General features: G+C 53.3%; 4 protein-coding genes across 4 annotated transcripts; 2 read left to right on the top strand and 2 right to left on the bottom strand.

Annotated features, from left to right (window-relative positions):
• Nucleotides 1-668: 668 nt before the first annotated feature.
• Nucleotides 669-5,699, bottom strand: B0H65DRAFT_586081 (SH2 domain-containing protein). Its single transcript, XM_062830943.1, has 4 exons — nucleotides 5,204-5,699; nucleotides 4,956-5,138; nucleotides 1,290-4,902; nucleotides 669-1,228 (listed from the first exon to the last, which is right to left on the bottom strand). The coding sequence occupies exons 1-4, from the start codon at nucleotides 5,369-5,371 to the stop codon at nucleotides 969-971; spliced, it is 4,224 nt and encodes a 1,407-aa protein (XP_062683999.1). The 5' UTR covers nucleotides 5,372-5,699; the 3' UTR covers nucleotides 669-968.
• A 2,060-nt stretch (nucleotides 5,700-7,759) lies between these two features.
• B0H65DRAFT_567466 (kinase-like domain-containing protein) lies at nucleotides 7,760-9,846 on the top strand (the record flags this gene model as incomplete). Its single annotated transcript, XM_062830368.1, has 4 exons — nucleotides 7,760-8,029; nucleotides 8,083-8,240; nucleotides 8,295-8,826; nucleotides 8,882-9,846. The coding sequence occupies 4 exons, from the start codon at nucleotides 7,760-7,762 to the stop codon at nucleotides 9,449-9,451; spliced, it is 1,530 nt and encodes a 509-aa protein (XP_062683998.1). The 3' UTR covers nucleotides 9,452-9,846.
• Nucleotides 9,847-10,111: 265 nt separating this feature from the next.
• On the bottom strand, nucleotides 10,112-11,272 carry B0H65DRAFT_545804 (HAD-like domain-containing protein; the record flags this gene model as incomplete). Its single annotated transcript, XM_062829407.1, has 2 exons — nucleotides 10,112-10,820; nucleotides 11,148-11,272. The coding sequence occupies 2 exons, from the start codon at nucleotides 11,270-11,272 to the stop codon at nucleotides 10,112-10,114; spliced, it is 834 nt and encodes a 277-aa protein (XP_062683997.1).
• A 622-nt stretch (nucleotides 11,273-11,894) lies between these two features.
• B0H65DRAFT_455629 (Fusaric acid resistance protein-like-domain-containing protein) lies at nucleotides 11,895-15,870 on the top strand. The gene is made up of 2 exons (XM_062826246.1): nucleotides 11,895-12,235; nucleotides 12,313-15,870. Exons 1-2 carry the CDS (start codon nucleotides 12,155-12,157, stop codon nucleotides 15,592-15,594), a joined length of 3,363 nt encoding a protein of 1,120 aa, XP_062683996.1. The 5' UTR covers nucleotides 11,895-12,154; the 3' UTR covers nucleotides 15,595-15,870.
• The last annotated feature ends 515 nt before the right edge of the window (nucleotides 15,871-16,385 follow it).

Raw genomic sequence — 16,385 nt, 5'->3', positions numbered from 1 at the left:
AAAACAAACCGAAAGTCCCCGCCCAGAACATCCAATCCCGACCGCAGCTCCCGTCCCGACCGATATTCGCGGACAGCGGGCAATTCATCAACCGCCGTGCCCGCCGTACATGAATTCTTCAATCTTTGCTCACATCCCTTCTCTCCTTACGTAGCTATGTATCACTTTGTAGATATATGCCTGTAATACCCCGATCCGATCCGACCCGCGTTTCCATCTCACACCGAGAGACATGGCATGGCATGGCATGGCATGGCATCAGGCATGGTCACCCCGACGACGGGACCTGCCATGCTAATGCCTGGAGGTTGCCTAGCGCTCAGCCTTATACAGCCAAGCTTACAGGATCCTGCGGGTTTCCATTGGTCAGAAACAGTTGAGGTGTCGGCAATGTCGGCATCTGTTGTCATCCTGGATGTTTTGTCTGAACGGTTCGGTGTTTTTGCATAACACCGATTCACGACCACAGGTCTTTCTTTGGTTTCTAGTATTTTTGATGATAAAAGATATCATCTGTTCCAAGCGAAGGCACGATGAGGTCACAAAGGCTTCGATGGATAGCCAAACCTGTTGGAACTTTCTCGGTTATCGCCAAGGCATGTCTTGAGTTGTAAACGAGCATTGGCACAGCAACAAAATGGAACGTTGAAAGTAGGAAACAATGTCCAATCATTCCAAGCATGCCTGATAACATTTTTTTTGTAATTCTCCATTACTGTTCCCTAAACGTATGAATAACTATATCGGCTTTTTGTAAGGTCCCATGATCCACGACCCAATCTGATGTAAATACGTAAAAGTCTATCCCTCAATGAACAAATGCGCTGCCTCTTCAAAGCCCCAGTGTCCACTGCGGTCCAACCCCTAAACACAGAGAGAAAACGAGATTGTTTTCCATTGCAACCGGAGACCCTATAACCAATCAAGCGAAAACCCATCAAAACCCCACTATGTCTGCTATTGCAGTACTATCTGCCTCCCGACTGCTGCTTCAACATCTCACTCTGGTACCGAAGCTTAAAGCCGTTACAGAGGGCCCTAACATCTGGGTACTGGCTCTTCATAAGCTCGAACGCATGAGGGATGACGCGCACCGGCCAGGCGTTGACTCGCGAGTTTCGGCTGGCCTTGAAGCAGAGGAAGAAGTAACCGGGGTGCTTGGTGTCGATGCAGAAGGCGTATGTTGACCGGTTGGGGTTGGCGTCCATGTAGGTGGTGAGCCATTTCTCTGTTGTTGTTGTTGGTTAGCATCTGGGTCATGAATAGGATCAATGGGTAGGTGAACTTACCAGTCTCATTACGGGAGCCCTTCTGGAACTTGTCGCACTGCATGATCTCATCCACCTTCTTGGCCATGGCCTTGACGTGGTCCACGATCAACTCGTCCAGATCCTGGTATGTGTACTTGCCCACGCGGAGAACACGGCCGACAGCGAACTCGTTCTCCTTCTGCAACTCGAACACGTCGACATGCTGGAACACACCATCCGCCACCTTCCAGGTAATGGCGAGGTGATCGTTACCTTTACTAGAAGGTCGGATTACAACCTCGCCAGACGGCTGACTGCCCAGATACTCCTCGGCCTGGGTGCTGTTGAAGGGCTTGAACAGAGGATGGTTGACCACTCTCTGCGCACGGCCCGTGGTCTTGTCCTTCTCGCGGAGCTCCTCCCTGTCCTCATCCTCCTTCCTGTAATCCCACTGGTCGCGACCGTGGTCAAAGTGCCTTCGGAATGGTCGCCTCATTTCCTCATCCCTCATCGATAGCTTGCTCACAAATTCCTTGCGGTTGAGATCAATGAGCTTGGCCTGAACGACCTGTCCGACATGAAGCACATCCTTAATCGAGTGGCGGTACGAAACATCGTGAGACTCAACGCGTCCCTCAATGCCGCAGTCCAGCTTGACAATAGCAAAGTCATCCTTCACTACCCGCACATTGGCCGCCACAATCATGCCCTCGCAGAGCGAGTCGCGGTTCTCACCCGTGAGCATGGTGAAGACCTGATCCACGCTAAGGCTCTCAAACTTCTTGCGCAGCTCCTCATATGGCACCTGCAACTCAGCCCGGATGGTCTCCAGCGTAGCACGCTTGCGCTGTTGGTACTCGCGTTCTAGCTGCTCGGCATATTCCTCCAAGATGAGCTCGTTGACCTTGTCCTGCTCATCGTCCTTGAAGAGCTTGCGAACAATCGCACCAGCGCCGTTCTCGTCAGTTTCGGCCTTGACGTCCTCCTCGTCCAAGCCCAGTGCATCGGCTGCCACCTTCCGGGCAAGGTCGTAGTCCTCAGGATGGATACGAGTGTTGTCCAGCGGGTCGGATTCAGGGTTCGTAGGCTCGTACTCGATGAAAAGGAAGCTGGCGCAGTTGTTCCACACGCGAGGACCAAGGACGGGGAGCTTGTGTCGTTCGGGGTCACCGACAAGCTCGTCACGCGAGGTGACGACGCCGCCGTTCTTGTTGATACCCTTGATGAGCAGTTGTGCTTTACGAGGACCAAGACCAGCGACGTAGGGAAGAAGATGCGCGGTATTGGCGTCCTGCATCGCCACGTTGATATCGACACCGACGAGGTTGACCATGTCGACCATGGCCGTCTCAAGGTGCTTGAGCAGCTTTGCTTGAGGAAGGTACTGCTGGTAGGGATGGATTTGAAGAGAGGTGACATCCTTGCCAAGGGCCGCATACTCCTTCATGGGGTTCTGCATATATCTAGCCAGAGCAATGCAGTACCGGGTCATCGGATTGAGGCTCGGGTGATCTGCAACCGCGCGAGGGCTGTCCTTGTACAACCGGGCGACCTCATCGTTGATGACAATCACCTCGAGCAGGTCAGAGCGATACTCGTTTGTCTCCGGGTCATCGTATTCGGGGCCGACCAGTCCCTTTTCACTGACGAGACCCTCGACATCCTTGATGAGACGGTGCGTATCGGCTGAGAAACCGGAGATGCCAATAACATCAGGTTGCCGACGCCTGACTAGCTCAGCCAAGGCCTCACGCTGACTCTCATCGCGAGCTAGGTTGGTAAAGGTACCGTGTTCGAGAATCCTTCCATCCTCGTCCATCGAGACCCAGGATACAGGTTCACGGTTGGGGTCGCCCATGCCATTTGATAGAGTGAGCACGCGGGGACTCGTGCCAATAATCATACCTTTAGGCTTGTAAGGGGCTTGATCCAGTCTCTTGAAGTAGAGCTCACGGCAGGTCTTCAGCAGCTCATCCTGGCACGCCGTACGCAAGGAGTCTTTCACACCCTTGACAATAACCTTTACAAGCTTGTCAAAGGCCAAATCGATCACCTTTTGGCGTTCCGCATTCCACTTGTCGGCAAGCTCGCTAAAGTTCTCCGAGGCAAAGTCACTAAAAAGTTGTTGCCTGAATTCGCGATCGTTCTCCAGCGAAACCTTGATTTCGATGAGCCCCTCTTCCTCTGCCTTCATCATCTTCAGGAAGAGCTCCGGCCGAACCGCAAGATCGGCGATGGACATGTTTTTGAGATACTTGACCTCGTAGTAAGGATTTGCTTCGTCGATCTTGCGTAGACCCTTATCAGTACGACGACAGCTCACAATGCCCATGCCGTAGAAGTTTTTCCTGAAGTGTTTGCGCATCCGAGGACTGGCAAACATCTCTTCAGCAAGCATTTGGCGAGCGGCATTGATAACCTGCTCGCCCGTCGGGAAATCGGCGTCTACCAATGTGTCGGCGAGATCATCTGGTAGCCTTGAATCGTCATCTGAGGTCACCTTCTTGCTTTCGCGCAGAATGTTCTTGGCAAGACGATCAGGCGTTATTCCGAGTGCCTGAACAAACTTGTAGGCATTGGATCGCCGGATGCGTTCAAACTGAGCTGTCCTGCCACCGGCCCTCTTGATCTCACGCTGTGCGCTATTATCGTTAGCAGCAAGGTCCTTGAGCTCCGCCGAGTACTGAAAGTTTAGGTAATCTTGGAGATCCTGGAGCTCCTCAATGGACTGGGCTTGGCGTATCATCTCTTCAAGGATATCGTCCCGGGTCTTCTCCTTGAGCTTGTCGTAGGTTTGTTCTAACGCGTTACGCTTCTCCAGGAAAGACCGGAACCTGATGTCGAGATCCAGGACCTTCCACAGGTCATCTTGGGTGAGGAGTTTCTCGGCGTCAACAGTATACTCGGGAGCGTCGGGATCATCGCGGCGGTTCGGGTTGCGCATCTTCTTGGCGTGGATGAGGTAGTCTCTTCGGTGCTGGAAAACATAGGGAACTTCGACGCCGTCGATAACGAAGAATTCGAGGACCTTGCCCACGGCCTTGTTGAACGGGCCGTGAAGCTCACTGGAAAGATTCTTGCTTGGCAGCATCAGGTTGCTGATCCACCGAGCCTCCTCCTTGAACTGGTCAGACGTCATCTGGAGATTCTTGAAAGCCTTGCGATCGAGCTGGAAGCGCTCAGGCTCGTCGTTGAACCGAATCCTGTTATCCTCGTCGGTAAGAAGCTTCTCCTTGAGCTGCGAAGGTTCGAAGACATCTTGCAACTCGATATCTTCCTTTGTTCGCTCCGCGTGCTCCTGCTCTTCCTCCAGCTGCAACGCCCATTCGTAGTCTTCACCATTACCGAAAATGGCATCCATGTCATCAAGAGCATCCTTGTCGAGCCCGGTTGTATCGATGTTAAGGCCCCTATCCTTGGGACGAGCGACCTCCTCATCTTCTTCGCGGTGTCGGCGTTCTTCGTCATCCTCGGGGTAATCATCTTCGATGAAGTCGTCAAACTCGTCCGCTTGAGCGCGGCCGCTGGGACGGCCGTAGCCTCGATCATCGTGCTCTTCGTCCTCGTCGGAGAAGATCTCGGCAAGACCGCGACGTTCAGTGGGGCGGTGGTCATCCCTATGACCCCGTTTCAGGCGCTTGAACTTGGTTTGCTTGGAAAAAGTGAGCCGACTGGATGATGTCACCGGTACGGTAGAACACATACCTGGGGTTGTGGCTTCCGCTCCCACTCAGGAATTGCTTCGCCAATAAGGTCGAGATCTTCTTCGTCGAGCTGCTCCTCTTCTTCGCGCTCACGGCGGCGCTTCTTTCTCCTACGGCGTTCGCGCGCGTCGGAATCCTCAGCCTCGTCCTCTTCATCTTCGTCTACGATGAAACCTTCGCGGATCTGTAAGTGATGGATGTGTCAGTCGATTGGAGGTATGTTGCAGCATTGGACCAGAGGCGGCGTACCTTTCTGGCCTCTTCCTCATCTTCGTCGTCTTCCTCCTCTTCGCTGGAATCATCAATGTTGGGTCTTCTTCTCGGGCGGTCGCCGGCCTCCTCATCGAAGGACTCATCATCCTCCTCGTCATCGAGCTCGGCCTCGCCGTCAATCAAGTCGCGCATGCTGTTGCTCATGGTTGCGGTTGGCTGGGGTGGCGCAAACTGGTGTGTAAATAAGTGTGTTTTCGGACAACTCTCGACCGCCTAAGAGGGTCGGAATTGGAAATGAAGCGCGTTTCGATGGAAGCAACAGTCTCTGCTAAGCTGCCGATGGAAAAGAAAAGAAGAATACAGGAGAAAGTTGGGTGCAGAGCGAGCTGGTTTGGTGGAAAAGAAAGTGATTTGCAGTTGAGAGGTGTTTGAGTTGACCGTGACTGCCCTGAACCTCTCTGGCCGAAAGGCTGCTGCCGTGCTGCGTGCTGCTCGCTCCTGGTCGCCTGCCGCCAGGTCACGTCGGTGGTGCACGCACGTCAATGGACCCGAATTTTTGGAGCAGGCCCGGCCACCCGCCCCTGTACGTGTACGCTCCAACTTTTTACGCCACGCGCCACACAGCGCGTTCAGCCTCGCCAAGACCCAGGCTTTTGTGAACTTCACTGCTGTTTGGAAACTCTCACGGCGACTCAACACATGGCATGGCCCGTGCACATCATTAACATCGAACATCGAGAAGCTTATCACCAACTTACCTACAGCCCTTTTAGCTTGATGAGCCGCTTAATTGTCTTACCGCATTATCATTGAGATGTCCTGATGTGAAATGGAGACGTTTGGAAGCTCATCGCCGAGTGAGCTGGGTCATGTCAGTCTTGGACCTTCATACCTAGATACAGCCAAGCAGTCCGGAGTTCACCTGTCAGGAGTGCAAAAAACAACATCGCAACCGGTCCTGAGATGGATATGGAAGAGGAAGTTTCATGGTTGAGAGTAACAACATGAATATCGGAGCATATGATGCCGTACGGACACAACATAATCCACGTCCACGAGGGGAGATACCAAGGGCGCTTTGGCTATGATGTTAGCCCACTGGGCATCTTCATGCGAAGCCATCACGCCAGCCTACGAACACCTCATCCGTCCTTGGACTCTGGGGTCCGCATGGCTCATATACCTGAGCCGAGTATCTTTGGTTTCAGATGTTCGGGGCCATGATCCCCAGCCATCCGCGCTTAGAACCACCATTTGGCAACCATATCTTGAGCGAATCCCTGGCTTCATCTGGACAACAGCCGACTGTTGGTTCTGGTCATGCCCAATCACAGCAGTGTTTTGCTTTATTTGGCATCTCATGGCGCGCTTCTTGAGAGCTCTGGGGTTGTACGAACTTGGCGTGCACTGTGCTTGCTGTGTTGCGGTTGGGCTTTAAGTTGAAATATGTCCCGTCATTGGCATGTTGTTGCTCTTTGTATCTCGCTGGTGAGTGACATATGCGATATCAAGGGAGCCTATCCATCCCGTGTAAGGGAATCACAAGAGCTACATAGGACCTACTGGAGATAGATTGTGCTCAGGATGGCAATACTCCTACTAGTATGGCTACATGGGAATAGCTTCGTCAGGTCTCTTTCAAAGTCCGCACTGTATCAGGGGGTGCTCTTTCGGCGACAGGTACCCCCCACTACGGTGTGCTCACAGACATGATGGCGCCATTGTTCGGACTACAGTTGAAAAAAAGGAAGAGAACACTCAGCGTTCTGAGAAAGCCATGTCTTGTTTATATTGAAATACGAGTGTCTAACCTCTGGGTCGCCCCTCCTTTGTCCCCTGAGACCTAGTTCTCCTCCAGTTGATCCCTGCACTGGACTGTTGTGGGTTGCAGTGACGGCGTTAGGTGAGCACCGCTACACACCACTGCGCCAGTGCTAAGCACTATCACCGGCCGTGCTCACTCTCCTCCTCTTTCCATCCTCTCATCACAACCCCACTTTGGGACTGTGACCAGAACAACCTAACGGCGAGACCTGACGGGACCCAGCGTTATTACCACCTCCCTCTACCGGCCTGTACACTTTCAACCTCTTTCCACCCTACATTCGACTTGTCTGTTTTTTTTCACCGCCTGGGCTAACACTTCCCCTCTCCGAATATATCCCCGCCAAAAGCGATTTGTCTTTGCGATCTAGCGTCTAGTCTTGTCCGTCCTTCCTTCTCCTTCAGCTGACGACGGCATCAGAGGGTTATCATCACCAACCAACCGCAGACCCTCGGCCCCCTTTTTACATCGCTTCTGGTTTTACGACAGTTTCGCTCGTCTGCTTCTTCTACCCCCAGCCCTTGGATTGACATCAACAATAACAGAAGCCCGATCCCCAACACTGACATTCCGGCCTGACGGTTGTCAACCTCGGAATCCACATCTCATCTCCGTACGAGTGGCGTATCGCATCGCATTGGGCTTCCATAACCACGATCAGTCCTCGACTTGTCTTGGCTATTCTCAAGACATCCAATACAGAAACGACTCTCTCCAGACAAAACCGCAACAGAAGAAGCGTGCCCGACTACGCTTAAACAGACATCATGGCCGACCCATTTGCCCCGCGCTCCATGAAGCGCAAGAACGTCAAAGGTCTTGCCTTGGCTCCTGCCGCTCCCAAGCCCCCGCCGACTGCCGAGACCTTTTATAAGGATAAAGACGACGACAACAATGCCCAGCTAGAGATTGGCATCGAGTTCAACCTGGATCTCAGGCCCGACGATCTGGAGCTCATCAAAGAGTTGGGAGCTGGAAACGGAGGCACAGTCAGCAAAGTCAGGCATATCCCGACAAATACAGTTATGGCTCGCAAGGTATGTTGGATAGGCCAAGGTTTCCCAGCTTTGCCGCTAACAATCATGGGCAGGTTATCCATGTTGAGGCCAAGAAGGAGATGCGCAAGCGTATCGTCCGCGAGCTTCAGATCATGCACGGCTGCCATTCCGAGTACATTGTCACCTTCTATGGCGCCTTCCTTAACGAGCATAACGATGTAATTATGTGCATGGAGTACATGGATGTTGGGTATGTTGCCTCTCTAGGACTCTTTGCGCATGGATACTGACCTTGGATATGTAGCTCGCTCGACCGTATCTCCCGTGTGTTCGGTCCAGTTCGCGTTGATGTCCTCGGAAAGATTGCCGAAGCTACACTCGGCGGCCTCACGTACCTCTACTCCAAGCACCACATCATGCACAGAGACATCAAGCCCTCCAACATCCTCGTCAACTCCAAGGGCCACATCAAGCTTTGCGATTTTGGTGTTTCCGGAGAGCTGGTTAACTCTGTCGCCGACACCTTTGTGGGTACATCCACCTACATGGCTCCCGAAAGAATTCAGGGCGACAAGTACACAGTCAAGTCTGATGTGTGGAGTTTCGGCTTGACTGTCATGGAATTGGCGATTGGCAAGTTCCCGTTCGCCAGTGATCAGCTTGGGGATGATGCTGAAAATGCCCCCGCCGGTATTCTCGACCTTCTCCAACAAATTGTTCACGAGCCAGCACCCAAGCTACCCAAGAGCGACGCTTTCCCACAAATTCTTGAGGACATGATCCAGAAGTGTCTTTACAAGGAACCTGAGAGGCGACCGACGCCTCAAGAGCTCTTTGTAAGTTGTTCTTTCCACTCTACTGCGGCGATAGAGTTACTAATACAAGCTTCAGGACCGCGATCCCTTTGTACAAGCGGCGAAGAGAACTCCAGTCGACCTGAGAGAGTGGGCTTGCAGCTTGATGGACCGGGACAACCGCAAGTCTCATCTCCAACCCCAACTCTCTCCGTCGACGCAAGAACATCTAAGGTCCAGCGATGAACCTACACCCACTTCAGGTGAGATTCCCATTCTGGGGACCATGGTGTCGCCTCGTGACCAACATAGCAGCGTACCAACCCGACCCCCGCCATGCAGCCGAACAGACAGCGCTGGCCGCACAGGTGGACCGTCTGTACATCCGGGACTAGGAGCGCGAGTAGCTACGACTGGCTCTCAGCCCAGGTACCCGCAGCAGGCTCCTCCTCCGCCTCCGTCCGAAAAGCGGCCATCCATGTCGACCAGCCATTCGTATACTAGTTCCTCGTCCTCAAGCCGATCGGGCTTCGCCCTACCCATCCGACCGGGGCCTCCGGGCCAGCCGATGCCGCCGCCGCTCCCGCGAAGACAGTTGACGGCGGAGGAATTGCAGAGGGAAAGTCGCCGGCAAGCCGCAATGCAGCCTCCAACCGGCCGATTTTGAGATGAGCGTTGCCTGTGGTGGATCAGTTGTCGTACTCGTATGAGAGGGTGTTTCTTTGCATACATAATACTCAAATCCCCTTTTCTTTTGCAGCTGTGCTTTGCCCCTTTACCGTCCTTTGTTTTGCCCATACGTTGACCATCCCAGAATGAGTTTGATGTCTTTGATACACGCGCCTCAAGACCACCGATCTGGTGGAGATAATCATTCAAAAAATCAGCGGGTCTACCTTGACTGTGCTGGCTCACCTCAATGGTACGACAATGGCATATTGTTGAGCAGAACGTGGGTCTTGGCCAAATGGGCAGCTATGGTTATGGCCATGAGTGGGAATTGGGTTGACTGAGTACAAGGAAAGGGGGAGATGGTGTATTGATGGTCCTTGATCTGAAGGGAAAGCGTATGTGTGAGAGATTCCCAGTTTGTATCTAAAATCGGATGTTTCTCAGGAAGATGTCTTTCTTGTCCGTTTTGCATTTGTTCAGGAGAATGGGTACTGTCTATGATGGGTATCTGGGTATATCATGGGCGCGAGAAGTCATCTATTGAGAGACATCCAAGCAAAACAATACCAACAAGTCTTGTTTCGTCTGGATATCATCCATCACCTCCTCCCAACCTTTGTTCTCGCTAGTGAAACTCAATTCTCCCCGTTCATCCCTACAACAAGCCCTCCTCCAAAACGTCAACCAACTGATCCAACCTCTCAATAACCAAATCCGTATGCTCATGATCCACCAGATGCCTATTCACATCATTAACCAACAAGACCGTCTTGGCCCCCGCCCTCCGTCCAGCCGTCATATCATCAATACTATCCCCCACCATAATCAGTCCACTCGCATCCGCCACCAACTCCCCTTCCTCCGTCTTTTTCAAGTCCCGGTCTTCTTTCCCTTCTTCCCCATTCCCATTCCCATAATTCGCATCCCCATGCTCCTCCTCCTCTTTTGTCTCAGTAGGAACACCCACCTCCCCCTTCCCCGCCCGTCTCACCAAGCCCCAAGCCTTGGCAATATGCAAAATCCCCGCCGGATCCGGTTTCGGCGGCCGGAACTCGCGCGTGACAATCGGGTGGAAGACCGACCCAGCCAAGAATTTTTGCAGGAGGTTGTTCACGGGCGCGTCGAAGTTGCGGGTGCAGATACCCTTGCGGATTTGGCGGGAGTCCAAGTAGGACATTAAGGAAGTAAGGCCCGGTTGGGCGACCTGGGAGGCCATGGCTTCCTGCTCGATGGCGCGAATACTTTCCATGGCGGCCGTCTGGGCGGAGGCGGTGGGGAGGGAGTAGATGTGTTCGAGGATGTCAGTGGTTTTGGGGATGGAGAGGGTGCGGCGCATGAGGGTGAACATGTAGGTTTGGGGTTCGCTTTGAGGAGAGGGGATGTTAGTTAGCTGGTTGTAATCTGTGTCGCGTGGTCAAGGGGGGAGGGAGGGGGGAGGGGGGAGGAAATTCGAGGGGACTGGCTGGGGCTGATGAGGTGAGAGGAGAGGAGGCAGGCAGTAAGAAGGTGGGTAGGTAGGTGAGGGATGAGAAGCATGACGGAAATATGTAGTGAGGTTATTATGAGATAAGGTGGGTGAGTAGTAGTAATATGTTCTTGAAAGGCTCGCTTCAAATCTGCCTTTGCATCTCGGGCCTCTCTCTGGATGAGCATCCTCTTGGTGATGGTGGATGAATGGATGAACAACATACCATAATGTCCCATCCATATCAAAGACCACGCCCTCCAGCTTGCGCAGCTGTGAGCCCGCGGTGAAGGGCTCTTTCAGCGGCGCAAAGCACCGTTTCGAAGTGTTGTTGGTAATGTTGCTGCTCATCATGAGAAGTGTCCGACGCATAAAGGTAGGTGGTTGAGATTGTTGGTGGTTTCAGTGATGGGGAAAATCCCAAAGCCAAGCGATCGGTCCAGTATCTGTTTCTCTGAGCTCTTCTCGTTGCTTTTGTGGTTGAGGCGCCAAGACTGGAGGTCGTGATATCGGGGGGCAGGCACCAGTGATGTTTCTCAACTCCGGGGGTGTTGACGATGACTTATCGCCGCTACGTTATCATTACAGCGTATTACCGCCTATAACAATTGTTAACAGCTCGATGTTTACCACCCCCACTTCACTACCAAGAACCCCGCTGTTTACTCGCGAAAGTACCTATCTCGGTTAGGTTCAAACTTTATTTACTTTCAGGGCTGTAACGTAGGACGTCATGAGAAGCTTCAATTTGAATGAGGGACAGAGACTAGACATATCACGATCTAAGAAATGATGGACAAACTCCGAGTCCGGACTCCAGATCATCAGGGTCCAAGACATGGAGCAAGTGCTGTCTTGCTTCACCCCTACATTATATAGTACACAGCATGGCAAGTGCGAGTGAGCAGCGGGACGACCCAACCGCTGGCGCCGGAACGGGTCATGAGCTTCTTCACTCTTCTTAACCAATCAACTTCATCACCTCATGGTCACCGAACCTGCTCGTCATTCGACATTCATCTTTTCATCTATAAATCACTTTTGCCTACAAACCATACCTATCCGCCCTATAGTCTAGACTCTATTGGGCCGTCGCGAATCGCACCCGAGTACCTCTAATTGTATCTGTTCCCCTCCTTCGGTGGGATCAACCGAACAAAGACAGCGCCGCTATGCGCCTCAAGAAGCTGAACCGGGAGCGCAAACCAACTTGAGAGTGCCATCATCACCATCATGAGCTCTCCTTCTCCGTCAAGCAACATAGCACCTTACCCTCAAGGTCCTCCGGCCGGTCGCAGGGCCTCTAAGAGAAGCGTTTGTCCCACCTTTTTTTCCCGCATGCTTCTCATGTTTTATCCCGTCTGCGGCTCTGACAGGTCTCGGAAACACAGAAACTGCGCGTTGGTACCTTTATCGAGCCCTCCACAGGCGAGCGATCTCGGCGCACTTTTACCCTTCGTCTGCCACTCCGGAGGAGAAGCGTCCAGGCCGCTCTCAACGGAAATGGCACTTCCGCGAACACGGCCATACTACCCGTCTTCTCGGATCAACAGTCCGTCTCAGAACGCTCCCATGCCGCGGCGCATAACCTGCGAGCCGGTGTGGTCCGAGGCTTCCAATGGCTGAACTCCCCCACCGGCCGCGGAGTGCTCAAGTGTACTCTGGCCTACACGATCGCAAGTCTAGCCACCTTCTTGGCCCCGATTTCCGACTTCCTCGGCAAACCGGACGGCAAGCATGTAGTCGCGACCATCACGGTCTATTTCCACCCGGCGAGGTCCGCTGGCTCCATGATAGAGGCTATTCTCATCGCTATCGTTGCCGTGGCTTACGCGCAGGTGGTGTCCATCCTCTCCATGTGCACCTCGGTTCTCTTTGGCAGTGTCTGGGGCAATCCCGCTCTGGCCCACACCCTGGTTCTGGTCGTCTTTATTGGTGGCGGGTTTGGCTTCATCGGTTGGCTTAAGCAGAGAATCAACAACCCGCTGGTCAATGTGGGCTCTACCTTGGCCTCGCTTGCCATCATTGGTGTTGTCACCAAGGAGACGGCTGTGCTTACCAGCGTCTTCTCCAACCAAAAGATTATACAACTCCTAAAGATGCTCGCCATGGGCATCACCATAACTACCGTGGTCAATCTGCTTGTGTGGCGCGTTTCTGCCCTTCACTTACTCCGACAGTCCATGACCAAGACCTCCACTGCCTTGGGAGATATGCTTGCTATGATCACTCATGGCTTCCTCAGCGGAGCCCAAGATGAGCTTCTTTCCAAAGAGTTCAATGCCGCATCAGCTGCGTACAAGTCGGCTTATCCGCAACTGACTAAGAATCTGCGTGAGGCTAAGTTTGAGCGGTACTTCCTAGGCCAGGAAAAGATATACCAGCTTGATAGAGCGGTAGTCAAGTCTATGGAGACCCTCGCCCAGTCCATTGGTGGACTCAGAAGTGCAGCTAATACACAGTTTGCCCTACTGAAGGAGTCTTTCGAACAGGCTGATCAGCCCCCGCTATCACCCAGAATGCAGCGGACGGCATCGACCATTCTCAAGAGTGGCAAAGACCGATCACTGGTTCTGCAAGCCATCCGGGAGGCATCTGACGAAGGTGATGATGATAATGTCCTACCTGGAAGCAACAGACGCCGCTCTGATGTGTCCATTGCACCCTCATTTCGCAACTCTGGCGATATTTTCGAGCTCTTTATTGCGCTCTTGGGACCTTCAATGAAGTCACTGGCTTACACGCTTTCTGAAGTGCTTCGTGACCCGCCTTTTGGGTCCGCCCCGAAGTACGAGATCTTGATTAATGACCAGTTCCGCCAGAGTCTGACTGATGCTTTGGGTCTGTTTAACGATGCGAGAGCTAAGGCCCTCCATGAGTTGTACAAGTACCTCGAGATGGATCGGACGAGATCGGAACAGATACAAGCTGACTTCGAGGAAGTTGCGGCGGCGTGCGGCCACTTCAGTTTTAGCCTGCAGTCCTTTGCGGAGGAGATGCAAAAGTATCTGGACGTGCTGGATGACCTGAAGCATGAAAGCCAACTCAAGAGGCGTAGCTGGCACTGGCTTGTCTGGTGGAGGAGCAAGGATCACCATAGTCGGTTCTTTCCTGCCCTGCCGTATAACCAGGTGCCGGAGGAGCAAGAGGGCTTGATCAAGCCGATCAAGAAGACAGCCATCCCCAAGGGCATTCCTGATTCCATGGTCCAACGAAGGGATACGTATAACTGGGAGGCAGCTAAAGACCAGTCGAGTAGGGTCGTGGCGACGCTGTCCCAAAACTTGCTTCGGTTGATGAGGAGGCTTGCGAGAGACGATGTTCGCTTCGGTCTCAAGGTCGGTATCGGCGCCATCTTATGGGCCATGCTCGCCTTCATTCCCCAGACGAGAGATGTCTACCAGCACTGGCGAGGAGAATGGGGCTTCCTCTCCTTCATGATCGTCTGTTCCATGACCGTGGGTGCAGCCAACACTACTGGTTGGGCTAGGTTCCTCGGGACTATGATTGGCGCAGGAGCAGCCTACGTGAACTGGAACGTCACCCAGGGCAACGCTCTGGAGCTGATTGTCCTCGGCTGGCTGATGGCCTTTTGGAGTTTCTGGATGATGATAGCACGTGGCCAGGCTCCCCTAGGACGCATCACCTTACTCGCCTACAACGTCGTAGCCCTCTACGCGTACTCCCTCTCCCAAAAGGTCGATGACGACGACGACGACGAAGGGGGTATGCACCCCATCATCGGCGAAATCGTCTGGCACCGGTTCATCGCCGTTACCGCCGGCATCCTCTGGGGCCTGATCGTCTGCCGTCTGATATGGCCCATCTCGGCCCGCAAGAAATTCCAGCAAGGTCTCAGCATGCTCTACCTCCAAATGGGTCTGATCTGGAAGCGCGGCCCGCTCGCCATCTTGCTCCGCAGCGACTGCAGCCGCTCCTACCTCAAATCCGGCGAGATGACCGCCCTCAAGAAATACGCCGCCCGCCTCGACGCCCTCCGCGCCAGCGCCGCCTCCGAGTTCGAGCTGCGCGGCCCCTTCCCCGCCGCCCAGGCCGGCAGGCTGATGCACTGCGCCAACCGCCTGCTCGACGCCTTCTACGCGATGTCCCTCGTTACGCAACGCAGGGGCCATCTGACCGAGGGCGAGCGAGCTTTGTTGTTGTACACGGCCGAAGAGAGGAAAGCCCTCTGCGACCGCATCTGCCACGTCTTCCAGGTCTTGGCCTCCTCTCTAATGCTAGAGTACCCCCTCACGGACGCCATCCCGTCTGTCTTGGGCCAGCGCGACAAACTCCTGGCCAAAATCTTTCGGTTCAGAAAGGAACATATGCCCTCCCGTACCCTACAAAACATCGACCGAGACCCGCAGTCGCTGGCGGCTGAACGAGCTAATAGCTATGTCACCGCCGCTACCAGTTTCGGTCCCAGTTTCGGTCAGACAGGGAATGGAAGCTGGAATAATAGCTTGAGGGGGAGCATTGATAGCTTGGAGAGCAACATCATCAACAACAACAATCCGTTGGCGCATGTGACGGTGGAGGAACGCGATTATGCCCTGCTTTATGCTTATGCGCTGGTGACGGGGCAGGTGGCGGAGGAGTTGAGCGAGGTGGCCAGGGAGATTGAGGGGCTGTTTGGAGTTTTGGATAAGGAGTCTATTCTCTTGCAGTGAGCTTGTTTAGGCCTGGGAGGGGTGGTGTAAGTGTGTAGATAGTTTTGTCTATACATAAACATTGCGCGGAATGACGGTGGAGTGTGGAAGGGTCGGAAAGCAATAAAAGACCGAACTGGCTGACGGGCAGCTAGTCTAGGTACTTGGCTGCGGTTCACCCAAGTCTGGCGTATACTGCTTGCTGTCTTTCTATGGTACCTAAAAGAAGCTACGTACGTAATTAATGATTTTTTTATCATCACATTTTGTCATATGTACAAAAACGTCCAGTCCGACTGCCCCTTTGCCATTTTTTCCATCCAGATTTCAGGTCCCCCCTTTTGTCTTAGGTACTTATACAAACAACCCTTTGCCCTTCCTTAGACTTGCCTTCACTCATGCTTCCTTCCTCTCTGGCCAACCAACCTCAACATCAAAACATTGTAAACACTAAGCATTAAACATGGAAAAAAGTATGGCACGGGCGACCATCCTTCCAGCGGCGTGACCTACTGTTTGGGACCATATAAGCACCAAACTAAGTGTGCACCTTCCACCACGGTCCAGTAGTGTAGCCTACGTGGTAAGGCGCTGTGCTGGGTCCAGAAATGCGTGTGGTATTTTCGTAGGTCTTCTTTCTGTCTGGTCGGTTGAGTCCGTCCTCCTTAGTTGCGAGTTCGATTCCCGATTAGCTAGCAATGGAGGAGGGCGAACAAGCAGGCAGGCAAGCAAGCAAAGCAACTTACCAAGCAAGCAAGCAGGTACAAGAACATAAGAGCCAGCCAGGTAGGGAGGGCACTGATAAAGTGCGC

This window comes from Neurospora tetraspora (assembly GCF_033439725.1).
Source record: "Neurospora tetraspora strain CBS 560.94 chromosome Unknown B0H65scaffold_2, whole genome shotgun sequence".
NCBI classification, from domain to species: Eukaryota; Fungi; Ascomycota; class Sordariomycetes; order Sordariales; family Sordariaceae; genus Neurospora; species Neurospora tetraspora.
The sequence above is the reverse complement of the archived record's forward strand: the minus strand, read 5'-3'. Positions and strand labels throughout refer to the sequence as shown.